The following is a 26,827-nucleotide window of genomic DNA, read 5'->3' as shown; positions in this document are numbered from 1 at the left end:
ACAACTTATTTCCTCTACATAAGTGTGAACAGAAAGCCAAATATTGAGCAAAGGAAAATTTATCATGCAGCCATTTAAATCACAAAAAGCAAAGTTGGTGTGGGGATTACTTTAAACGGCAATAGAGTCTCTCTCCCCATGCTGTTTAGCCAAACAGCAGTCCTTTTATTTTTTGAGGCAATGGAAAAGCCTGGAATACGTGGGAGCATTCGTCCCACCCATCACTTTGACTGCTCTAGTAAAGCTGGCCCCAAACAGCTGATGCATTTAATAAAAGTGACAATAACCTACAGTTACTGCCTAAAGCTACCGGTTCACTTCACCAAGGCCAGGCATCTTTCCTCCAAAATGACAAATAGTATCTTCTAACAAGACCTATGAGATGAGCCCTCGAAAAATTATCTTGAAGCCCATGAGGTTAGCCCTCGAAAAATTATCTTGAGGCCCATGAGGTTAGCCCTCAAAAATTAGCTTGAGGCCCATGAGGTCAGCCCTCCAAAAAATGTATAGAGGCCTATGAACTTTTGCCCATGAAGTGAGCCCTCAAAAAAATTGTATAGAGGCCTATGAACTTAGGCCCATGAGGTGAGCCCTCAAAATCATTGTTTAGAGGCCTATGAACTTAGGCCCATGAGGTGAGCCCTCAAAAAAATTGTATAGAGGCCTATGAAGTGATCCTTTAAAAAAATTGTATAGAGGCCTATAAAGTGAGCCTTCGAAAAAACTGCATAGAAGCATATGAAATTATGCCCACGAGGTGAGCCCTTAAAAAAATTGTGAACATGGCCCTTCAGGTGAGCCTTGTTAATTTTTTTTTTTAAATGGCCCATTTCTATGGCAGTGGAGGAGGAGAAGGAAATGACCTAGAGCTGAAACATGCAACTTCACTTCTCGAGGCTTTCAACTGGTAGAGAAGCAAAGTTTGGGTCTATCCACTGGGCGTTCATTTTGATGAGCGTCAGCCTGTCAGTTGACAGGCGGCTGCACTTATCTGTGATGATGCCCCCAGTTGCGCTAAAGACTCTTTCGGAAAGAACACTGGCGGCAGGGCAGACGTATAGTGAGAGTTCCAGCCACGTGCCTAACTTGGAGACCCAATACGTGTAGGGCTCCGAGGGATCGGGGAGGACAGGGTTGTGGTCGGCCATGTACTCCTGCAACATCCGCTGATACTTGTCCCTCCTGCTCGTACTAGGCCCTACACTGATGGTACTTTGGCGAGGGGGTGCCATGAACGTGTCCCATACTTTGGAGAGTGTTCCCCTGGCGGCCGTGGACCTGATAGATGTTGTCCGGCTTTGGGAGGAACTCTCTTCTCTGCTGCCAGCAATGGAAGGTGGGAATATCTCCATAATATTCTGCAGCAGTTCTCTCTGATGCTCCAGTAGTCTTGTGGTCCTCTCCTCTACTGGAATGAATGAGGAGACATTATCTTTATACCGGGGGTCCAGCATTGCGAAAACACAGTATTTTTTTCTCCCCATTATGTGGACAACGTGTTTGTCCCTCGCAAAGCAGCCCAACATAAATTCAGCCATGTGTGCCAGGCTGTGAATTGGCATCACATCGCTGCCCCCACCAGAAGTATCGCTCAACATTTCTTCCTCCTTTCCCTCCTCTTCATCCCATCCTCGCTGGACCAATGGGACCCACACAACTGCACCACTAGCCTCGCCGACAGTGTGGCCAACAGCCTCCTCCTCCTCTTCTTCTTCCTCCAGGAATCGACCCTGAGAAGCTGACAGTAGTGTAGTGTGTAGGGTGTCTCCCTGATGGCGATGAGGGATTCTTTAACTACGCATAGGAGTGGGATGGTTAAGCTCACTATGGCATTGTCGCAGCTGACCCTCTTGGTGGACTCCTCGAATACCCTTAAAACTTCACATGAGTCTGCCATCCATGGCCACTCATGGTTGGAAAACTGAGGGAGCTGAGTTGAAGGCACCCGTGGGTTTTGTAGCTGGTATTCCATGAGAGCTCTCTGTTGCTCACACACCCTGGACAACATATGATATGTGGAATTCCAGCAAATGGTGGTGACATCACACAACAGCCGGTGTTCTGGCAAATCTAGGTGTTTTTGGAGCTTTTAAAGGCTGGCAGCTGCCAAGGTGGACTTCTGAAAGTGGGCGCACAGGCGCCGCACCTTCACCAATAGCTCCGGCAGGTCAGGGTAGGCCTTTAAAAAGCGCTGCACCACCAAATTAAAAATGTGGGCCAGCCATGGAGCGTGTTGGAGTTCTCCAAGCTCCAGAGCTGCCACCAAGTTACGGCCATTATCACATACGACCATGCCTGGTCCCAGCTGTAGCGGTGACAGCCAAATTTCTGCCTGCTGCAAGATGGCATCCTTGACCTCTGGGGCGCTGTGCTTCTTATCACCCAGGCTGATAAGCTTGAGCACGGCCTGCTGACGTCTCCCCACGCCAGTGCTGCAGCGTTTCCAGCTGACCGATGAGGGCGATTTTACAGAGGAGGAGGGGTTGTCAGAGCCTGTGCTGGCAATCTTAGGAGGGGGGTTAGGCTGTCCCTGCCTGAGACCCGGTACCCGCGTCCACAACATTCAATCAGTGTACCGTGAGTGATATATAGCGCCCCTTGCCGCAAGCACTTGTCCAGGCGTCGGTGGTCAAATGGATCTTTGTGCTAACCGCTTAACTCAGGGCCTGCCCGATGTTACGGGACACGTGCTGGTGCAAGGCGGGAATGGCACACCTGGAAAAGTAGTGGCGGCTAGGGACGGAATACCGAGGTGCGGCAGCTGCCATGAGGTCACGGAAGGCTTGCATCTCCACATTCCTAAACGGCAACATCTCCATGGCCAGCAATTTAGAGTTGTGGCACTTTAAGGCTTGGGCAGAGGGGTGAGTAAAGGCGTACTTATGCCTGCGATCAAATGCCTGACTGAGAGACAATTGCACTGAAGAGGTGCATGACGGTGCAGGTGAAGGAGCAGACGCAGGCGAAAGGTGAAAACCGTGAAAAAGGCACCAAACTGGCCGAAGCACAGGCAGATGGCGAAGTGTCCTGGCTGGTGGTGATCTGGACTGTAGCTCTAGCAGAGAGACAGCAGTGGCAACGCCGGGTGCAGGTTCTCCTGCGTTTGCTCTTTCCCACTGAGCCCAATGCTTTGCTTTCAGGTGAAGCCTCATGGTCAAGTTGCCGAGCCTTTACTCAGTTTGGAGTGACATAGCATGCACACCGCGCTCAGCTTGTCATCCGCGCAAACATTAAAAAACCTCCACACCAAAGAACTGTGTGACCTCAAGGGGGGAGCTTGACGTGACTGGTTGCTTCGAGGGAAAGCTTCAGCCCTGGTGACTCTGGCCTGCCTCCGCTGACTGTCCTCTACCTCTGGACATCTCTCTGCCTCTTTGTGCCTTTTTTGGTGCGGCGCGGGCCTCCACACCTCCACTACTTTCCCCACTGGACATCACCCCTTGCCAGGTCACGTCGTTTGCTTCATCGTCCAGCCCCTCCTCCTCTATCTCCTCACTCTGCTGCTCCTCCTGCACACTGGGCATGTCAACTGTTTGGCTTAACGGCGATTGGGTCTCCTCATCATCACTCCTCATGACTTGAGGTTGCTGGTCGAGATTTTGTGCTACAGATAAAATCCTCTGGTACAGTAGCTCCTGGGATTCATCAAGTATTTCAACACTGTCCAATTGAAAAGGACCCGTAAAGAGCTCCTCGGAGTGGGCAAAGGTGGGATAACTATGGACTAATTGTGCAGGTTTGAAGACATGAGTGTCAGACTCTTGGCTAGCCTCGAGACTGGAAGCACTCTCTGCCATCCATCGTAACACTTAGTCACGCTGATCGGGCCTCGACAGTTGTGTACCCCGCCCCCTGCTCAACTGTCCTATAAAGCCAGGGATGGTGGATGCATGCGATACTGGACGTCTCTCTGAGGCACGCGCTGTATCCCCAATCACTACACCGCGGCTTGAAACCCCAGCAGCATTTCCGTGTCCCTGTCCTCCTCGCTTTGCCCTACGCATTGTAGTAGCTGTTTAACTTTTTTCAATAGTATACAATTTAGCTGTACCAGATAGTTTTTAATTTATCCCACACACTGTTTACAGCCGTATACAGATATAGAATTGTTTTTACAATAATAGAAAAAAAGGACTGATCAGCGCCTTTAGTGAACGCAGACTGCGCAAATCTCTAGAGTCGAGATAACAGCTATATTATCCCACACAATGTATACAGCCGTATACTTGATATAGAATCGTTTTTACAACAATACAAAAAAAGGGCTGATCGGTGCCTTCAGTGGACTCAGACTGCGCAAATCTCTAGAGTCGAGATAACAGCTATATTATCCCACACAATGTATACAGCCGTATACTTGATATAGAATTGTTTTTACAATAATAGAAAAAAAGGGCTGATCGGCGCCTTTAGTGGACGCAGACTGCGCAAATCTCTAGAGTCGAGATAACAGCTATATTATCCCACACAATGTATACAGCCGTAAACTTGATATAAAATTGTTTTTAAAATAATAGAAAAAAAGGGCTGTTCGGCGCCTTTAGTGGACGCAGACTGCGCAAATCTCTAGAGTCGAGATAACAGCTATATTATCCCACACAATGTATACAGCCGTATACTTGATATAAAATTGTTTTTACAACAATACAAAAAAAGGGCTGATCGGCTCCTTTAGTGGACACAGACTGTGCAAATCTCTAGAGTCGAGATAACAGCTATATTGTCCCACACAATGTATACAGCTATATACTTGATATAGAATTGTTTTCACAACAATAAAAAAAAGGGCTGATGAGCGCTTTTAGTGGACGCTGACTGCGCAAATCTCTAGAGTCAAGATAACAGCTATATTATCCAACACAATGTATACAGCCGTATACTTGATATAGAATTGTTTTTACAACAATAGTAATAAAGGGCTGATCGGCGCTTTTAGTGGACGCAGACTGCGTAAATTTGTGGTTGCAAGATAAAAGTTATTATCCCACAATTACTGTGTACAACTGTATACACTATCAGTGGGTATACACACTGTGTATACACACTGCCTGTCTCACAACAGCTTATACAGTGCCTGTCTCACAACAGCTTATACAGTGTAGACACACTGCCTGTCTCACAACAGCTTATACAGTGGAGACACACTGCCTGTCTCACAACTGCTTATACAGTGTGTGTATACACTGCCTGTCTCACAAAAGCTTATACAGTGTAGACACACTGCCTGTGTCACAACAGCTTGTAAATGTCTGTTTTTATATAGTTTCAGCCCTAACAAGGGCTTTTGGGGGTCCCTTCCTACCTAACTTCACCTAAAACCTTGCTCTCCCTGCTTTACAGACTGTTCTTCTCTAGTTCCAACCAGCAAGTGACACGAATCTCAAATCACTATTCTTTCTATTCAAGAGGTCGCATGGTTTAGCCAGCTAATCACAGTTAGAGGTTTTTTTTAAAGTCCTGCTTACTCCTAGTGCCTGTCCCTACCCCCTGCATGTTTATTGGCTGGAAAAAAGCGCCAGGGTATGTGGGAGGGCGAATTGAATTTTTACTGCGTTTTAGCACGGATATTCGACCGCGGTCGAATACCTCGAATAGCGTACTATTCGATCGAATACCTGTTCAAACAGTATTCGCTCATCTCTAGTCCACATGGTCATGTCCGCAAATTGAGTATACCATTTTGTAGCAAATTTAAAGGAATTATTCCTCAAAACAGATTGCAATGTCTCCAAAATAAACTTACCACCTTTTCTGAATAAGCTGGACAAAAGGCAATCACCTTAACAGGGAGGGGTCTGGGTGTAGAGGCTTTCATCTATCGTACCAAGCTTACATACGTTCTGCCATTGCAAATCCCCAGTAGCACCTAAAAAGATCAGTGCTGTCTTTTATGAAAGCTGAAGCTTCCTTTAACAGGGGCCTCAGTAACCAGTCTAAGTATTGGGAGAGAGGCTTGGTAACCAAACTCACTCCCGAAACTATTGGATGACCAGGGGGACATTTTCCCTTTTTATGTAATTTAGGTAAAAAGTACGGTTTGTGGGGACACTTAGGTAGCCATCGTTCAGCTACCTGTTCTCCACTAAGGAGGGTTTGTATCAAAGTAGGATCTATATCCAATTCAGTATAAATAGACTTATCACGCAACTGTCGATCTGCCTTAGATATGTAATATTTATTTGCTTTGTCTTGATAATATTCCCACACTTGTTGGCCAGTTTTGTTGTAAAATATTTTAGTGCTTTTCACAAAACGTATGCGCAAATACATACAACTTGGCAGGGTGGGGTGTAGAAGAGAAGGAGTATGGATGGGAAGCAGGGTAAGGGGGTAAGGGAGGTTCTAGGGGTTCATTGTTCATTAGGTCACAACATGGGACAGCAAAGGTAGTAACTATTGGGGTAAGATTATGGTAGAACAGAGCGAATGAGAGTCCTTGTGATGTTTGATGGTCATTTAATGTGAAAATGTCCAAAATTTAGGCTTGAGTTATCTTTGTCGTCATTCTTGCATTCACTGTTGATAGATCAAGGGGGTAGGAAAAAAAGGTGTTACAGGGTACGGAAGAGTAAGGGGAGGCGGGGGGATATTAAGACACACAGAGTTGTTGATTCAGACTGCAGTTACACTCTAATACACAGTACAAAGAGAAAGAAATATAATGATTAAATCATGAAATCTGGAGTGGGGTGTCTTGACCTACGAGTGGTGTTTTTAAAGCATTCATATATTCGGATCTTGATATGATGTCTAAGGATTTGTAGTATGGGTATCTATGTGTCAAAAGAAGTTTTTGCAGGGAGGCTTGGACTCAGTCCATTCTCAATAAGTATGTCGATATGTCTAAGAATAGACGGAGAGTAGGACATTCTATGCCTGAAAATTTGTTTTAGGTGTCATGCGTTTTACGTGTCCAGTCTTGCATAATTTTTATGTGTGAAGCCAGGTTGAACAGTCAGATATCTAGGAAGTTTATTCCTCTGTTATTTCTATGTTTGTATAGGATGTGAAAGCATATGCAGGGTTACCGTTTATTCCATATGAATGCATTATTGATTTCCTTCTTTAGGTAACAGATATATTGGAAGTGTCTGGGAGAGGTAGAGCAAAAATTTAATTGTTTTTAGTAAATTAGTTCGTCCCAGAAATAAGAGTAATGCTTCCTCATGAGTTAAAATGCATCTGCAAGGACATCTGCAATGCGTGTATGTTGGTGGAGTAAAGTTTACCTATAGAATAGCCAAATAAAAAACAACACTTATACCTCAACAGAAGAAAACAAAGGGACAGTGGGCTACTGTAAAGCAAGAATATTATTTATCTTTCGTAAACCATTGCATTAAAGGGGTTATCCAGAGTTAGAAAAACATGGCCACCTTCTTCCAGCACCACTCTTGTCTCCAGTTTGTTTGGGATTTTGCAACTCAGCTCCATTGAAGTAAATGGAGCTTAAAGTAGAAGTCCAGTGAAAATTTTTATTTGAGTATTGTATTACCCCCTAAAAGTTATACAAATTACCAATATACACTTATTACGGGAAATGCACATAAAGTGCTTTTTTCCCTGCACTTACTACTGCATCAAGGCTTCACTTCCTGGATAACATAGTGATGTCACGACCCGACTCCCAGAGCTGTGCGGGCTGTGGCTACTGGAGAGGATGATGGCAGAGGGATGCTCAGTGTCCCTCCAGTGCCCTGTGTCCCTCAGTGTCCCTCTGCCATCACCCTCTCCAGCAGCCACAGCCAGCACAGCTCTGGGAGTCGGGTCGTGACATCACCATGTTATCCAGGAAGTGAAGCCTTGATGCAGTAGTAAGTGCAGGGGAAAAAGCACTTTATAAGCATTTCCCGTAATAAGTGTATATTGGTAATTTGTATAACTTTTGGGGGGAAATACAATACTTTAATAAAAATTTTCGCCGGACTTCTCCTTTAATTGTAAATCACACTTGAACTGGAGACAAGAGCTATGTTTTTTTATGGAAGAAAGTGGCGATATTTTTATAATGTTATATTGGCCAAACATTGTTAGGTCTTTGCATGTTTCTGCAGCTATCAGAGCTCTGACAGCCCAGGAACATTTATTTCCTTGTGGCCCATTTGGGGTGTATATGGAATCAATTAGGCATTGATTTTCATACACGTGACGGATTAACAGATAGCATCCGTGTGCATGTTCATGGAGCAGCAGCCAATAATCATTGACATGATTATTCTTTTGCATTGCCATACTGTTGTCTGTGCAGCATGTGCATGAATTGGGTGGCATTGCCAAATATAATGCAAAAATAGTACGTTGTGTGAACGTGGCCTTAGGGTGATTTTACACAAGCATGATACTTTTTTACATCTGTATTACAGGCTTGAGGCTGGGTTAACGCTGCATTTTTGCAATCTGTTTTTTTTTGCAAAAAAAAGGATGAAAAAACGTAAAAAAAAACTCATACATTTGTGTGCATCCATTTTGATCAGTTTTTCCATTGACTTCCATTATTAAAAAAAAAACAAAAAAACAAAAAACAGATCAAAATGCATCAGTTTTTTAGTGTACACAAAACACGGCTTTCAAAAACATAGTGTGGACCCTACATTACTGTGTTTTTTATGCCCTAAACTGACAACTATCAGTTGGGGTCATCAGATTCAGGCTGGGATTTGCCTTTATAATATCGACACAAAAATGTGCATGTTTGTGCGAAACTGGACTTATGAGGTAAGTTTGAATGTTCAGCTATTAAACAATCGTATGTGGGTGGTTCAGGCCACGGGCCCACACGAACAGCCTATATTATAATGTGCCCTTATGGAATATGTTCTGTAGCATTTTCCTGGTCTGCCTTCATGGTAGCTACGCCACTCTATTTTAGTAAGTACATGTGGTGCCACAATCTTTTTAAATCAGTTATAAGTGCTTTTGATCACTGCTGTCTGCTGACTCTCTATAAAGTATGTCAGTCTGTGGCTTACCACTGCTGTCCTCCCCACTTCCTGATAATGTCCTGTTATATATTACTGTGCCAAGACTTAGTGCCCATTTACATGAAGTGATTGTGTCATTGTTCAGATCTGAATGATTACCATCAATTATGTTAAAGTAACAGCAGCAGTATTTTTCTGCTCATTTGAACACACACAAATCCGCAATCATTCTGACAAATTTCTTAAAGGGGTACTCCAGTTAAGTATTATTTAACCCTGTTCAATCCTAACCCATAATCTAATCTTTTAATAGCTTTCTAATGCGTGAATTGGTCCATCTGACTGCTGCACATCCGGACTAACACCCTGAAGCTGCTAAAAAATCCTCACTTCCTGGTCCACTCTGTCTCATCCTCTGTTCTCCTGTTCCCTTCTGAGACAGAGGTCACATGATCTTTGTCTCTTACGTTGTCAGACAAGCTGTAACACCTAATCTGTAACCCTGCCCACCACTGACATCCCACAGTGATCACCTGGCCAAGAGCAGGGACACAGCAGTCTCTCCTGAGTAGTATAGGGGAAAAGAGACACTGTTGTTTCATCTCTCTCTTTCCTTCTATAATATATCTATGTAGATAGATAGATAGATTAGATAGATACTGTGTTTTTTACTTCTCGTTATTGTATCATTTTTAAGACTATGTTCAAACACAGTATTTTTGCTCTGTAGTTTGGTCACAATTTTGCAACCAAAACCAGGAGTAGATTGAAAACACAGAAAGGCTATGTTCACACACTGGTAAAATTGAGTGGATAGCCGTCATTTAATGGCAAATAAAGTCTGTTATTTTAAAACATTGGCCAAAAAAAGGCAATTGTTTGCCAGTAAATGGTAGCCAACCACTCAATTTCAAGTGTGTGAACATAGCCTTTCTGTGTTTAAAATCCACACCTGGTTTTGGTTGCATTATTGTAATGATACAATAATGAGAAGAAAAAAAGAAAGACCTATATTTTATTTCCATCAGTGGATTTGAACCAAAGAATGAACGGCTGTCAGGTCACTAGACAGGTGAGTTACTCAGAGACCACAACTCAGATTCAGACATAAGCTGCCTACAGAAGATTAATCTGCAATCATAACAGAAGTAAAGCCAGCAGCACTTATATGTCTTGAGGTGTAGAAAATTCCCTTAGAGTGCCTTCACACGTACCGGATTCACAGCGGATTTCATGCTGCAAAATCCACTATGGATCCAGTGCCTGTTTATCCCTATGAAAATATGTACTCTCAACGGGATTGACATCCCGCTGCAAGTATGTAAATTAATCCCCCGTCGGCCTGAGCTTAGATCTTGCGAATCTGATGAAGAGGCTGTGCCTTAAAACGCATAATTCCTGCATCAAAAATGAAATTTTACATCAAGCTTTGATTTTACATCAAGTACTACTACTCCCATCATTGAAGGAGTGATGTTTATCTGATGCCGTCAGCGCCACTAAAAGTCACGGATCTTCCTGCACGGTTGTACCTCCAGCTGGCATAACCTTCCATTGATTCTCCACTGGGATCTCCCGGGCCGCGGACTGGCTGCAAGAGGCTCGTTATCTGATTATGCGATCAGCGGTGTCGGGCTCTTAGCACGACCACCCCAGGTGAGCGGCTCCAAAGCCACCATTTCTTTTTGAATGTCCAGTTTCCAGTGCGCCACTGGTGTTTTTTAATCTCTCCAGTTTCATTTTTCCAACTTTGAAACTTTTATGCTTGAACAGAAAATGGTTTTGCCACATAAATTAAATATTAAATAGCGTTAGCAATATTTCTACTTTACGTTGGCAACATTTATCAAACTTTCTTTCAATTTTTTTAGACAATAGGAAGTTTAGCAGCAATTATCTAAACTTTCACAAAAATTTCAAAATCTGATTTTTTAAGGTACCTGTTCAGGTGGGTCAAAGTGTATTTGAGGGGACTGTATGTTAGAAAGCCCCACAAAGCACCCGATTTCAGAAACTGCACCCCCCAAACTGTGCAAAAGCACATCCAGAAAGTTTTTTTTAACCCTTTAGGTTAAACAGAGAAATAAAAGCTAAGCTAAATTTTAATATTCTGTGCAGACATTTTATTGAAATCCAATATCTTTCATAATTATAAACCTATTACCAGAGAAATAAAACCCCAATATTTATTGCCCCTTTTCTGCAGTTTATAGAAATACCCCATATGTGGCCCTATTGCGCTATTTGACGCAACCACAAGGAGCGCCTAGTGAATTCTGACGCCTCCGTTATATTTGGTCATTTTTGCTGTACCACTTCAGGTTGGCAGAGGCTCTGGGGTGCCAAATAGGTATGGTCCAAACCGAGTTCGGTTCGGGTTCGTACAAACCCGAACTCTCGGTAATGATTCCCGCTGTCTGCCCGCTCCATGCAGCGGGCGGATGCAGTGGGAGGACCGCCTGGAAAACTGGGATACAGCCATAGCCATAGGCTGTATCCCAGTTTTCCAGGCGGTCCTCCTGCTGTATCCACCCGCTCCACGGAGCGGGCAGACAGCGGGAATCTGATGCCGAGCGTTCAGGTTCATACGAACCCGAACCTCGGAGGGTTCGGACCATCCCTAGTGCCAAAACATAAAAACACCCCTAAAGAGACAGCATTTAGAAAACTACACCCCTCAAGTAATGTAAAAAGGGGAGTGAGCATATGGACACCACAGGTTTTCAGAACAATATGGCGTGAAAAGAAAAAATATTCTTTTTTTTACATTAAAACATTGTTCTAGACGTCAATTTTTCATTTTTACAAAGGGATAAAAGAAAAAAACACAAAACCTGTAGCCCAGTTTTTCCTGTGCCAAGCGGGCGCAAGACGAGCCTCTAAAGGGAAGGAGCGCCAATTGGCCTTTGGCAGATGGATTTCACTGGAATGGATTTTAAGGGCCATGTCGCATTTACAAAGCCCCTATACAGCCAAGACAGTGAAAACCCCCCACAATTGACCCCATTCTGGAAACTACACCTATCAAGGAATCTAACGAGGGGTGCAGTGAGCATATGGACCCCACTGGTGATGGGCACATTTTCATTTTTTCACTTTCATGGCACCAATGTTCCCATCATCAAGGGGTGCATCTCCTCATTGCACCCCTTGTTAGATTCCTTGAGGGGTGTAGTTTCCAGAATGGGGTCACTTGTGGGGGGTTTTCACTGTCTTGGCAGCACGAGGGCTCTGTAAATGCAACATGACATTCATCATCCATTTCAGTGAAATCCAGCCTCCAAAATCCAAATGGCGCTCCTTCCCTTTGGAGGCTCGTACTGCACCCACATGGCGCTTTATGTCCACATGTGGGGTATTTACGGACTCAGGTGAAAATGGTCTACACATTTTGTGTGTTTTTTTCTCTTTTAACCCCTTGTAAAAATAAAAAATTCAAGACTAAACCAACATCATAGTGTAAAAAATGTATTATTTCACTTTGATGCCACATTGTTCCACATTTGTGCCAGCCACCAGTGGGGTCCATATGCTCACTACACCCCTTGTTACGTTCGTTGTGGGGTGTAGTTTCCATAATGGGGTCACTTGTGGAGGGTTTCAACTGTCTTGGCAACACAGGGGCCTTTTAAATGCAACATGGCCCTTGAAATCCATTCCAGCCAAATCCAGCCTCCAAAAGCCAAATGGTGCTTCTTCCCTTTGGAGGCCCGTCTTGTGGCCGCATGGCGCTTTATGTCCACATGTGGGGTATTTCTGTACTCATCACCAAGGGGTACCACCACTTATGTGCGGTACTTATCAACAGACAGTGGCGGTAGGATATAGAATTCTTTTTCTTTTTTTTAACCAGGAGGGTGGATAAAACACCATACGCAAAGAAGGAGTTGCTGATCGGCACTAAGGGGCAGTAGGGCGCACAACCCCCCCCCCCCCCCAAAACACTACACTCCTACTACCCCTACTACTATATACACTAATCAGCTGCTAGGGGGCAGTAGCACGGACCTGGACGAAGATAGCTGAAGATAGCCGGAAACAGCCGAAGTTAGGCAACAGGAGCCAAAGATAGACGACTGGGATGAAGAGGACAACGTGGGACACAGAGATCTTCACTCGAGACACCTGGATCAGGTGAGTAGGGTGCACATACAACACACACACCTGTTCTGCACACCTCAGCTAACTACTGCATCAAGGCTTCACTTCCTGGATAAAATGGTGATGTCACGACCCGACTCCCAGAGCTGTGCGGGCTGTGGCTGCTGGAGCGGATGATGGCAGGGGGACACTGAGGGACACAGGGCACTGGAGGACACTGAGCATCCCCCTGCCATCATCCTCTCCAGCAGCCACAGCCTGCACAGCTCTGGGAGTTGGGTTGTGACATCACCATTTTATCCAGGAAGTGAAGCCTTGATGCAGTAGTAAGTGCAGGGAAAAAGCACTGTGTAAACATTTCCTGTAGTAAGTGTATATTGGTGATTTGTGTAACTTTTGGGGGGGGGGGGGGGGGGGGGGGGCAATACAATGCTTTAATAAAAAATTTTGACGGACTTCTCCTTTAAGCTTTCCCCTTGTACAGGTGGCAGGAAATTCATACAGGGGTGTATCATATTGAAAACAAATGTTAGCTCACCACCCACATAAGGCAGACTAGACAGGGCATCAGCAGCAAATAGACAAACCAATGGCCTCCTGGAGAGAATCACTATAAACAGCAAATGCATCTGTTACTTGTAGAGGGAGAAACAAAGACCAGCACACTACAACTGCAGGAGCCCAGGCTGCACACTATATCCTATATTCCCTGTCCTATAATGTGAGCTCAGGTACAGGTACAACTAACTGCCCTGTGTGAACCTGGTCTGAGGAAGGGGACGGTCACAGAGGGGTACTCTGCAGGGAGGTTCATGTGACTGGCAGTCTTCTCACAGTCCTGCCCTTCTGTATGGTGGCAGAGCACCCCGTTACACCCCTTGTTTTCCTGCTCCCAGGGTGCGGCGGGGAGGGGGCAGGGAGCACAGCTGGGAGCGGGGCACGGGCGGGGGAAGGAGAAGGAAGTGGCCGGGGCTGAGCGCTCTGTCACAGCAAAACCGCACAGTCCCGAGCAGCGACCGGGGGAGGCAGGACACACGGGGCCGCGACACTGATGCGGCCAGGGAGCGGCGGCTGGAGTGGCCACTTATCAGGCTGGCATGTAGCGGGTGAGGAGGAGAGCGGGCGATGCCAATGGTGATGTGGGATCTCACTTGGAGGGACAAGCGGACATAGAACCATGAAGAGCTGGCCGCTTCTCACCGCCGCCCTGTGGATTACCGGGGCTCTCAGCAGGGCGCTGCCTGGCCTACAGGTAAGACTGTGCCCACCTGTGCCCACTGCCAGATGTGCAGGAGAGCGGGAAAGTCACCAGAGGCTCCATATGCTGCCTGCTGGGTGGCCACAGAGTTACAGCATAGTAGCCGGGCACATCCATGTAGGGTGCCAGCCCGCCGGATAACAACCCAGCCTGGCAGGTCATCAGGCGTGCAGACAGTGGGCACCACCTATGGACTTGGAGTATGTAGGTCTCCCCCAAGCTGTGAGCCAGGGTAGAGACAAGAGTTCTGGTGGTCACATTGTAGCCCCCCTTGTTCTGTAGCACAGACTGCTAGTAGACTGTAGTAGAGACTGAGTTGTCCACTGTTGAGCACCCCAGCCCAGACAGAACCCCCTTTAATGTGACACCCAGATGCTGCTGCTGGCAGGACAGTGGTGGGAACCCAATTCTTGCAGCCCTCTCAGATTATTGTCGGCTGATCCCCCATATTCTTATGTAGGGGCGATGATATCAAAGCAGTTCTACACCATAATGTTATTGCAGGCAGCTCCAGGTAGGATTCTTTGTATAATGGCAGCGACACATGCTTTACAAGAAAGCTCCAGCTGCGGAAACTCCCCACATCCTACCATTGTGCAAGGAACAGGATCTAGCTGCATGCATGTATACACACTGTATACTCTGTCCACATCTGCAGCGCCTCCTATATCTGCCCCATAGGATTCCAAGAAATGGGAGGCACGTTTTCTTTCTTCCTCTTTTTTTTTTTTTTTGCTCAAGTTATGACAGAAAACATGAAAATACAGGAGAATGGAAAGACTTGTGGTGAAATAAAAAGTACCCAAGTTATAGGCAGGCAAGTTTCTTTTTGGATATTAGTCATTCAACAACATGGCCCCATTGCCCTGCTGTTGGCTCGTCTATGACTAGGATGGGTTCCCCTTTACAGAAAAGATGTCTGAATGTTTAACTAGAACAGATGACCCAAAATTTGGGCTGCATTACAGCAGTTACTTTGTGTCATCTGTGACTACTTCAATAAGGACACCAAAGTGACCCCAAAAACATACCCTAAATTTTGAAAACGTTACGAGATCAGATAAAAAATACACTAGCAAGCCTTCTTGCCTATCAATCACCTGGCAGAACGTGCTGACAGGAAAGAGAGCCGTGACTAGCAGGGGCGGATTAACTTTACCATAGGCCCCGGGCTGTTCACCAAGCCTGGCCCCCCCCCCCCCCCCCCCACTGTAACTATGGCGGCAGGACAGATAATGTCATGATGTCCTGATTTCTGCAAAATTGCCATTAAAAAAACTGTGATTTTTTGCAAATCATGGCGGAAGTGTAGCCAGGAGACAGTACACCACTGAAAGTATAAGTCTTTTTGGGTGGTCATGGGCCCCCCAGGAGCTCAGGGCCCCGGGCTGCCGCCCGAAACGCCCCTTTTATAATTCACTTCTGGTGACTAGTCACAGCCTAGAAGACTAGTTCACGGTTCTCCCCGGGCCTTGCTTGGGATTAAAAAGAATTTTAATCGACATGAAGCTTACAGAGCCCGGGACCCCTGACACCATAGGAGACCCGGCTGCGAGGTCTGTGTAGCCGTTTTGGGAGCCCAGTCAGCACAATAGTGCTTATTGGTTCCCTTTAAGTGACATTTTTATGGTGATTGATTCCCTTTAACAGAAACATACCATAGTAGTACAATTGTTGTAGTACAAAACAAGTTCAGGCAGAAAACTGTGCATGTATGTGTGCAGTATAAGTATATTGTGCAGACCTGGGTCTCTCAACATAAACCTGGTATAAGTCCTGTAGTAACATAAAAAAGCAGAATTGAGGCCTATTCTTTATGCATAAGTTGTTTTGTTTTTTAATTTATCAAATAATATGTAACAACATCTAAACTATAATGAAGCATGTACATCAAGTATGCTCAGGAATGAATAGGAGCAATCCTAGGCTGTGTGTATGCTTTTTTATATTACTATGTGTTTGCAAATGGCACAGGTACTGTATATAGCAGCATCATTGTGACTTGTATTTAATGGGATATTTCATTTATTATGTGCCCAATAAGTATACTTTGTATATTTTGCTATAACAGGAAATAGAATTTAATCATTGCTTTGAATTTCACTACTGTCTCTTTTTACAACATATGTGTTCTATAGAATCACGTGTGGATTTGTGCGGGGTGTGTGCCACCATATAGTAGTAGCAGCAGAACTATGTATAATCCTTGCAATATGATGTAGTTGGATGCCCAATAGAGTGGATGATGTAAGTGATGCCCTGATCTGCCTCTGGAAAGAGAGCTCCCCAAATGCACCTCATATATTAAAAGGGTCTTCAAGAAAAACTTTGTCGCCAACAGCAAACAATCACAGCATAGTTTTTATTTTACCAGAGCCGTTTAAAGGGGTTGTCTGGTGTAAACTGCTAATTTACCATGTCACTGTGGCTGCAGGGAACCTCATAGCGGTGTATACCTACCTGCTCGGTTCTGTAGAGATCACTTTACAACAGTCTTCTCTTTATCACTACAGACAAGATTATAATGATAGGTAACACTTATATATCTATAATAGATACTCTACTATTCATGTTAGGTGATGGTCACAGCTTCCCTCCTCTCCCCTCTATATACATTAAAGAAATTAAAAAAAAAAATGTTTAAAAGAAAATGGCAACTACACAAAGCTCAGCTCTCATTTTGTATTCTGCTCCTTTGTATTCTATATTACTGCAGTGTGCAACAAGGACAGTTTTTCTTTTAGATGCTGTTTTAGTGTTCCCCCCAGTGACTTCTTCACAGGTCACAGAGCATCCCGCAACACTCTCCCATAGAAGTCAATGAGTCAGCTCCAGACAGTTGTTTCCTATGTCCATTTGCATGCTATGAAATATATCTATAAATACTGTTAAAGGGAAACTATTAGCAGATTAGAAGAATCTATCCTGTTGATATCTCCCAAGTGCGCACAAGGCGCTGAGAATGAAGGAAAGTCTTTTACTTTCTCTGCGTCCAGTAAGGCCATTTGGAGCATTGGGGACGGGGCTACTGCCTCAGAGCATCAATCTGGCTTGCTCCCGGCCAGCCTGATCCACTAATGATCATTAAAAGGGCTAGGCTAGCAGGGGGCAGATTGGTGCTCTGAGGCAGTAGCCACGTCCACAATGCTCCAAACGGCCTTACCAGACGCAAAATTACACGGGAGACGTAAGAGCCCTATTACACCAACAGAATATCTGACAGATTTTTTTAAGCCAGGAATGGATTTGAAAAGAAGAGAAATCTCAGTCTTTCCTTTATGACCTGTTATAGTCCATTCTTGGCTATGGTCAGATAATTAGTCAGATAATCTATTGGTGTAATAGGGCCCTTACCTTCATCCTCAGGACCCCATGTGCATTAGGGAGTTATCAGTAGGTAAGATTCATCTTATCTGCTGATAGTTTCCCTTTAAAAGCTGCACAGACAAGAGGGCTGTCCCTATGTACGCAGACTAAAAAAATAGAAAACAATAAAAGGAAAACACAGAAACAAAAGAAAATAAAAACAGATACAAAGAAAGAATCACTATTGCGTGTATTGCTGGTTTAAACTGGTTGATACATTAACACTTTATGTCTTGATGAGGCTGAAGAGGACAGCTGCTTTATGACTAAATGTTCCTTTTTTATTACTTAACAACCAAGTGGGGAATACCAAGTGGAAATATGTCAGTCACAGTAACACAGAACAAGTTCATGTAAACTTTGATCTTTATTTCATATCATTTAAAGGGGTTATCCCAACTGTACAATTTCCTTCAAGAAAAGAAGCCACCCCAGTGATGTTGATCTTTCTATCCTAAGATAATAAGAAGGGAAATACTAAAAGGGCAGACTAGATAGACCCAGTGGTCTTTTTATGCCGGCAATCTTCTATGTTTCTAGGTCTTCCTGCTGAAACCCTGCTGAAGTCTTAGCCTGCTGCACAGTTTACGTGCTTTAGGCCATGGCGAATGTTTCTGTATATGAAAAGGACAGGGGAGATAACTCTCAGCCCAACCAACGTGTGACCATTGGGTACCACCAGGTACATCGCTTTGGATTTTTTACATTAACAAACCGGTGTGTCCGTGGGGATGCCGGTGATGCAGTCCTTTTTTTTTAACCGCCACCCGGTTTCTCTGCACTTCGCCGGTCTACTTTTGAGCACTGGCCCACCACGGAGCACTGGGTCAGGCCGGACAGCCCTCAGTTTGACAATCTACTCTCCCCTCTGTGACGTGGCTCCATTGATTCTAGATACTGCAGCATGAACTCCTGAAAAGTAAATGCTTGCTATGATAAAAAGGTGTAACAACCACCTAGACACTGGATCATCAAAACCTGACCATAGAGATCTGAGTAATGTTCTGCTGTCAAACCTTGGGTCCTTAGGCTTGAGAAAGGCACTGATGGACTAGAGTGCCGAAACGCGTCACTATCTTTTAATAAATCTGCTTTGGCATTTTTACTATTATCTGGCTTGGGAGTCATATCCATTGGTAGCCAGTAATACAAGGCTTGCCACTGACTACCTTGCCTTAACATATATATACCTGCGCTATGCTATTTGGAGGATCTTGTGTGGGTTCTAAAGTCTTTTAAGGACGCTAGTGTCTTGGTAAACCTTGGGTCCTGGCATTTATATGGATCCTACTTTGATACATACAAATGCAACAGAAACCCATAATGGCAGTGGCCTCTTTCAGCAAGGTAAGGCTAGTACTGTACGCCAACTTTGGTTGTGTTACATGAAGATTGTATTGTTGCATCTAATGATTGTCTGAGTGATTGTGAAACGACTTTGATCGATTTTTGGTAGCAGTTTCTATTTTTTAGTGTGGACTAGAGATGAGCGAACCTCGAGCATGCTCGAGACGATCCGAACCCGAACTTTCGGCATTTGATTAGCGGTGGCTGCTGAACTTGGATAAAGCCCTAAGGCTATGTGGAAATCATGGATATAGTCACTGGCTGTATCAATGTTTTCCAGACAACCTTAGAGCTTTATCCAAGTTCAGCAGCCCCAGCTAATCAAATACCGAAAGTTCGGGTTCGGATCGACTCGAACCCGAACCCGGTTCGCTCATCTCTAGTGTTGACCTCAATGCAGGTGACATGTGACCTACTTCTCTGGGACTTCTGTGCAATGTTGCTGCATTTTATTAAAGCCAAATCATACCCATAGGGATCCGTTCACACGGAGTAAAAGTGGCAGAATTCGGCAGCAGAATTCTCCGCCACAGAATCCCACCAGCCTCCGTGTCAAACTGGCTGTCTATGGGAGCCTTGTGCGCCTCCTCTTTCCGCTAGGAAGAATTAACATGATAATTCTTCCACTCGGAGAGAGGAGGCGCGCAAGCCTCCCATAGACAGCCAGTATGACACGGAGGCTGGCGGGATTCCACCACAGAATTTTGCTGCCGAATTCTGCCACTTTTTCTCTGTGTGAGCGGAGCCTAATAAAGTTGCACAACAGCAAATCACATACAACTTGTACTGAAATTTTGTTTGCGCACATTAGATGCAAATTGTTGGGTGACGTGTCATTGTGCAGACCTAGCCTTATGTGCCCTGATCAATCTGATGCAGATCTGTTATTCTACATGACAGCATCGAAAATAGACCAAAAATCCAATATGTGAGATCAGCTTTTCAACAGGTTCAGCTGCCTATTTGCATCTGTCATGAAAAGGTCAAGGTCATCAGGCCAAAAAACCCAAATCATCTATACACAGTTTCCAGTCTAAAACAAGCTGATCCAGAGTGGGCTTTCCATATATCAGCTTCCTATGGATTTCTATGGGGGGGTCACCTTCTTTCTGCAGTGGGTAAGTTGCACTTGGCACAGCCTTTCCCTACAGTTCATGAACTGAAGATAAGGAGCAGCGTGCCAGCTAATCTTTTCGCTTCCATTGTTTGCCCAAGGAGGGAAATTACAGTTGGGTACATCCGGAAGGCTGAGATTTTGGGATTATATGATTTAGTCAATTGAGAAATATAATTCTTTATTTCATACATAAATATTAAATAACATTTTTGCCAGAAAGTATTTGGATGTTAATCCTGTTTTTTGTAGGTCTATTGTACATTATTTATATTGGAATTAGCTGTATGAAAACATTGAGTGAGTTTTTCTCTGCGTAAACCTCCAGTTTATAGTGTGTGTGTCACAGTGAAGGGTCCTTCTGTGTGGAGCTGCCCTTGCAGTGGGCGTCATGTAATACTGTGCACTTCAGTATAGTCAGCTTCTTCCAAACCGTGACAGCCATGGTTCAGCTGGGCCAGTGATTCCTGCATCTTACCCCTGGCTGGGGGATGGGCAGTCCTGTGTGAACAGCCCCTATAACCTAATTTTTCTTGTCATCTTCTGTTCATCATTTCTTATCATCAACCACTCTTAGCGCTTCTTTATGTTTGAAAAGCAGACAAGAAAGCGTCAAGCCCAGGTCCCACATGCAGTGCTGGGTTGTACATGGCTGCTGTCGCTTATATCACCACATGTAAGAGGTCCCCTATAATCATATCTGTCTTCTATAGTCTGTCCCTTTTAATAGTGTGGATTTGATTAAATGCTGTAATGCTGTTTTTGGGAACACTTTAGGTCATGTTTGTCACAGCAAATTGTAACCCTTTCTCATACTTCCAAAAATTACATACTGAAATACAGTTTGACAAGTTTAATCCCTAGTGCGCCTAGCATTGTGCTATTTTGGTAACATTCAATTATTACCGTCCTGGGAAAATATTTTTAAGCATCGGGTATTTAGAGAAGCAAGTAAGGAAAGTAGTTTTTGTGGTGTTTAGCACTGTACTGTCGATTTAAACTTTTCCTACATTACAAAAACTTTTGTTCTTGAACTTTAAAATCCAAACAACTAGTTTACATGACTTGCACAACATTTATATGTATATATATATATATATATATATATATATATATATATATATGTGTGTGTGTGTGAAACTTGGGTGCCTTGTCCACAAGGGATGTAGCTTAAAGTGTCACTGTCGTTATAACTTTCAAAATCTAAATCAACAGTAGATGTGATATAATGCAAGTTTGCAATATACAGTCATTATTTTATTTTTTTGTATCATTCTGTAAAACAAAGCTGAACTTACCAGAAATCCAGGTCCAGATGAAGGCAGATTTTATCACTTAAGCTGGTTGAAAAAAACTGACTAAACACAGGAATTCCGGCCAGTACAGAGAGTCACAGGTCAATATCTGTCAATCACATGACTGCCTTGTCTCTGTCAGCGCTCAGATGGCCTGGGAAACAGTGAACTTCCTGTTTCCTGTCTTTTGAGAAAAAAAAATCAGAAAACAGAAAGTGCCGTGTTTTCCATGATAAAAAAATAAAATAAAAAAAATAATGAATTTAAATTGCAAACTTGCTTGATATCACATCTACTGTTGATTTAGATTTTGAAAGTTATAAAGACAGTGACACTTTAATAGAGGTGGTTTGCAGGCAGCTTTGTGTGCCACAAACTTTGTCCAAATTTTGCTATAAAGTTGTCATGAAATAAGACTTGACAGGGCAAGGTTGTCAACCCAGCCTGAGCTACTGTGATAAATCTGGAGCATTCTTAGGTCTCCTTTACATGACTGTATATTTCAGTCCATATACTTTCTATATGGGGCAGATCAGACTTGTTCATAGTAATCAGGGGGTCCATGAAAACTAAATAAAATACTAATTACCATCTGAATTTCTGGAGCATTGCCTGGCTACCCCTGGCTGGGCCTCTCCTGGTGGCCACCTTGTACAGCACTTTTTTTGTGGATTCACAAATATGGATTTCATACTGATTTTGTTTTTGTTTTTTTTGTGGATCACGGAAGAGAAATTGTAGACGGATTCACATTTTTATGGTCCAAAAAACACAATCCAGTGAAGGAGGCCTTATGGTGCGTTTACACAGGCAGATTTATCTGACAGATTTTTGAAGCCAAAGCCAGGCACAGACCATAAACAGGGAACGGGTCATAAAGGAAAGACTGAGATTTCTTCTCTTTTCAAATCCATTCCTGGTTTTGGCTTCCAAAATCTGTCAGATAAATCTGCCTGTGTAAACGCACCATTAGATTGTCTAATCTAATGGTGCGTTTACACAGGCAGATTTATCTGACAGATTTTTTAAGCCAAAGCCAGGAACAGACCATAAACAGGGAACGGATCATAAAGGAATGACTGAGATTTCTCCTTTTTTCAGATCCATTCCTGGTTTTGGCTTCTAAAATCTGTCAGATAAATCTGCCTGTGTAAATGCACCATAAGTTTACCATGTCTGAGTATTAATAAATCCGCCCCAGAGTGTATACACTGGCAGGAGTCTGTATCTCTCTAGTCATGTCCTTGGCACACATGTCTACATTATGATACTCCTGAACAATCCTATGCTAGTTTCTTTTTTGACTGGTGCGTGGGTGTGTGAGCCTGTCGAGTACAGACTTCTTAGGAAAACCCACATTGTTGCATTTGGGAAATGATCAAATAAGTGAGGCAGATGTGTTTTTATTTTTTTGCCAGGGAACACGTTTTCCTGTTTCCCTGCCACCTATGAACTTACAAAGGGTGGAGTACAGATTTGTACATCTAATAAACAGATGAACTGTGTTTTGTATTGCTACTGCACATGTAACGTGTGTTCAATTTGAAACAAAGCTCATTCCCTTGATAATCCCATAAGGGAATATCTATGAGGACTGGCGTACTCGTAATTTGGCGCCATCCCCAGTTGCCCCGCCGGATTCACTTAGAAGTGTACACCTCTCAGTGACCCAGCCTGACCTGCGCCTGCTGTATGGTGAATGCAGAAATCTACATCAGGTGTATGTTTCTGCCCTAATAAATCATGATATATTTTGCAGGGATACGGCAGGCATATGCCAGGCAGAAGGGGCAAATCTGAGCCTTCTCCCTGGCATATGTCCAGGTCGCAAGCTTCATAAATCTTCCCCATAATGTTCTGTGACTAGTCATATTTGTCTCCAGATATATCTAGAATTCTTCCAAAAAGAGTAACGGGACTTTAAAGGGGTAGTGTGGTGTAAAGCATTTATTCACTAAATAACACACATTACAAAGTTATACAACTTTGTATTGTGTGTTATTTAAGTGAATGGCCCCCTTCCCCATGTTTCCCCCCCCCCACCCAAGCTAGATCCGGAAGTGTGGTGCATTATACTTAGGGAATTGCTGTCGACCCTTGCCGCCATCTTAGGACAATGATGTTATTTTTAGGAGGCCGGCTGGACCGCTCCAGCCCTCCCTCGCGTCATTAGTTGCTCAGCTGCGATTGGCTGAGCATAACTATGCTCAGCCAAGATCGGTTCAGCAGCTGATGATGCGCTGGAGGGGGGCCAGCATGAGGGAGGGCTGGAGCAGTCCGGCCGGCCTCCTAAAGATGACGTCAATGTCCCAAGATGGTGGCCCGGGGTCGACAGTGATTCCGTAAGTATAATACATCACACTTTCGGGTCTAGCGTGGGTGGGGAGAAACATAGGGAAAGAGGGCTATACACTTAAATAACACACATTACAAACTTTGTAATGTGTGTTGCTTAGTGAATAAATGCTTTACACCGCACTACCCCTTTAACCCTTTAAGGACGGGGCCAATTTTCGTTTTTGCATTTTCCCTTTTTCCTCCTTGTGTTTAAAAGGCCATAGGCCACTTGCATTTTTCCACCTAGAAACCCACATGAGCCCCTATTTTTTGCGTCACTAATTGTACTTTGCAATGACAGGCTGAATTTTTGCATAAAGTACACTGCGAAACCAGAAAAAAGTTCAAAATGTGGTGAAATTGAACAAAAAAACGCATTTCTTTTATTTGGGGGGTATTTGTTTTTACATTATTCGCCCTGGGGTAAAACTGACTTGTTGTGCATGTTCCTCAAGTCGTTACGATTAAAATGATATATAACATGTATAACTTTTCTTTTATCTGATGGCCTGTAAAAAATTCAAACCATTGTTAACAAATATATGTTCCTTAAAATCGCTCTATTCCCATGCTTATAGCGCTTTTATCCTTTGGTCTATGGGGCTGTGTGAGGTGTCATTAACAGGTGCCATGATGTTTACTTTCTAGCTGTACCTTGATTGCACATATGCAACTTTTTGATCGCTTTTTATTAAATTTTTTCTGGATTTGATGCGACCAAAAATTTTGCACTTTGGGATTTTTTTGCGCTTACACTGTTTACCGTGCGAGATCAGGAATGTGATTAATAGTTCAGGCGATTACGCACGCGGCGATAGCAAACATGTTTATTTATTTATTTACTTTTATTTAAAACATGGGAAAAGGGGGGTGATTCAAACTTTTATTAGGGGAGGGTTTTTTTTTTACTAATAACAATACTTCTAGTATATACACTTTGATCTGTCATTGAGATCTTTGCTATATACTTGTACAACAAAAATCAATGAGATCGGCACTCGTTTGCTTTCGGCTGCAGTGGCTGCCGGGGATTTATGTAGAGGCGCATTGCCTCTACATAAATCCTTAGCGCACGGAGCATTTCCATGTGAAAATTTTGAAACCTGGGCTGTGGTAGGTTTCAGTATCATTTTTCCATGATGCACACACCCGCACCCCCTCTGCGTGCTGCCGCATCCCCCGTAACGCCCCCTCTCCACCCCCCCTGGCGAAGGTGGCGCAGATGGACCCGGTGCGAAAAAGATATTTGCAAATAGACCATTTGCGAAAATTTTTAATAAATGTCCCCCAATGTTTCCTGGACCCAGGACTTGTTCACATGAACACTCCAACCTGAACCTGGATGCTGAAAATGCAGAGAATGATCATTTCTGTTCCGTTCTGAGAGAATGTTGGACCGCAGAAGGTGAAAATGAGCTTTCACCCATGGTACTGTGTCTGTTTTAGAGGTAAGGTGGCCTGAAACCTAAGGGCCAAACAGAAAGATATTAGACCTGTAACAGCTTTGATCAGATTGAGGATTTGATTGCTAGCCTGACATTTGTCAAGCTGGTGTTTATCTAAAACGCGAGGTTAATAATTGCTCTTGCAGAAGTTAGATAGGATTTCTTGTTTATCAAAATCCTGTGTGACAGCAGCTTAAAGGAAACCTGTCACCCCCCATGCCGGGGTGACAGGCTCCCGACCCCTGTTAGATCCCCCTATACTTACCTCATCGCGCGCACAGGAGAGTCCGATGCCCATAGAGAATGACGGAGCATCAGACTCCCCATTCATTCTCTATGAGCATCTGACTCTCCTGTGAGCGCGCGCGCCGGGCTTCGGGCGCTGAAATCTCAGTCACCTGACCGGCTCAGGAAGCGGGACCCGGCACGATGAGGTATGTATAGGGGGATCTAATGGGGGGTCGGGAGCCTGTCACCCTGGCACGAGGGGTGACAGGTCCTCTTTAATCCACTCCACGGTCAGTTGCTAATTCTGACAATGTAGTCTCAGTCTAAGAGGCCTTTCACATGGGCCTATTATTGTGCAATAAATTGCTAAATCATTCAAATTTAAGCAATACTTTTTGGTGTTAACGCCACAACGATCAAACAACCAATGTAAATTTGTTCATATGTGATGATCACATCTTTGGAGCTGACTTCAAAATCATTGTTAATCATTCGCAAGTCTTTCATTGTAAACACTAATCGTTCGGTCGTTTGAAGTGATCAGCTTTACATTACGATTGTACTAACAAACTTTTTTAGCGATTTATCTTTTCATCTAAACACCTAATTTTTGACAGAAAAAAATCATTGTTTATCATTCACTAAATGAGCGCTTAAAGGCCCTTTTACACAAAACAATTATTGCCTGTACTGTACTTGGCCACTTACCGACCGCTTCGGATGATAATCGCTTGGTGTAATAGGGCATGTTGAAAGGTCATGATCAGTCGACATGCATAGTTATGGCTGATTCAACATGATAAAGTCTCTGAAACACGCTTGACAAAGTTCCAATAAACACTTCACAATAGAACGACCAGATCTGTAGTTGAAGTGCAGTGTAGGGTATAGTCGTGTTAGTTGAGTTGTATTGAGCGATAAAAGAGATAGAGTAGCAGAGGGGAGGATACTGTGAGAGTCTCAACCCATGTAGTATTGTGCTCTGCCAGGATGTTGGAGGATGAGGTAGAATACTTAGAAGAAGAATCAGAAGAATAAGAAGAACACCTGTGCCCGTATATTAACCTTTGACTTTAGTTTTCACACCACCTTATGCCAACTAGACTCGGCTAATCCTTCACAATGGGTGACACAGGCCCCAGACCTTTTTACCTGGGTTGAGCGGAATGCTGAGGGTTCCCTGCTGACACCCACGCTGCAAGGCAGATTTGCTAGGCTTACTGCAACTTTGCTCCGTCCGGATCAGTTCCTAGCTCTTTGGCTCTATTGTGGATACTGTCCTGCTCTGTCCCATACACCTAATACCTACAAAAGTATAAGGTGTATGGGGGCATTTAAGAAGAATACCAAAGCAAAAAGCTGCCAGTATCCTACTTAAATGCTTATTTTCAGGTTCTACTTTACATTTTGCTAAG

The 26,827-nt window shown here is 43.9% G+C and overlaps 1 protein-coding gene across 1 annotated transcript in view; it reads left to right on the top strand.

The window, feature by feature from the left end:
- The first annotated feature begins 13,984 nt into the window (after positions 1 to 13,984).
- The window catches only part of TNFRSF11A (TNF receptor superfamily member 11a), a 40,555-nt gene continuing 27,712 nt past the window's right edge, over positions 13,985 to 26,827 (top strand). Inside the window, exon 1 of the mRNA XM_069960228.1 lies at positions 13,985 to 14,274. Coding sequence (XP_069816329.1) covers positions 14,200 to 14,274 — 75 coding nt within the window. The 5' untranslated portion in view covers positions 13,985 to 14,199. The remainder of the gene's footprint in view (positions 14,275 to 26,827) is intronic.

This window comes from Dendropsophus ebraccatus, chromosome 2 (assembly GCF_027789765.1).
Source record: "Dendropsophus ebraccatus isolate aDenEbr1 chromosome 2, aDenEbr1.pat, whole genome shotgun sequence".
In the NCBI taxonomy this organism is placed as follows: Eukaryota; Metazoa; Chordata; class Amphibia; order Anura; family Hylidae; genus Dendropsophus; species Dendropsophus ebraccatus.
Note: the sequence above shows the minus strand (reverse complement) of the source record. Positions and strands in the feature narration are given on the sequence as shown.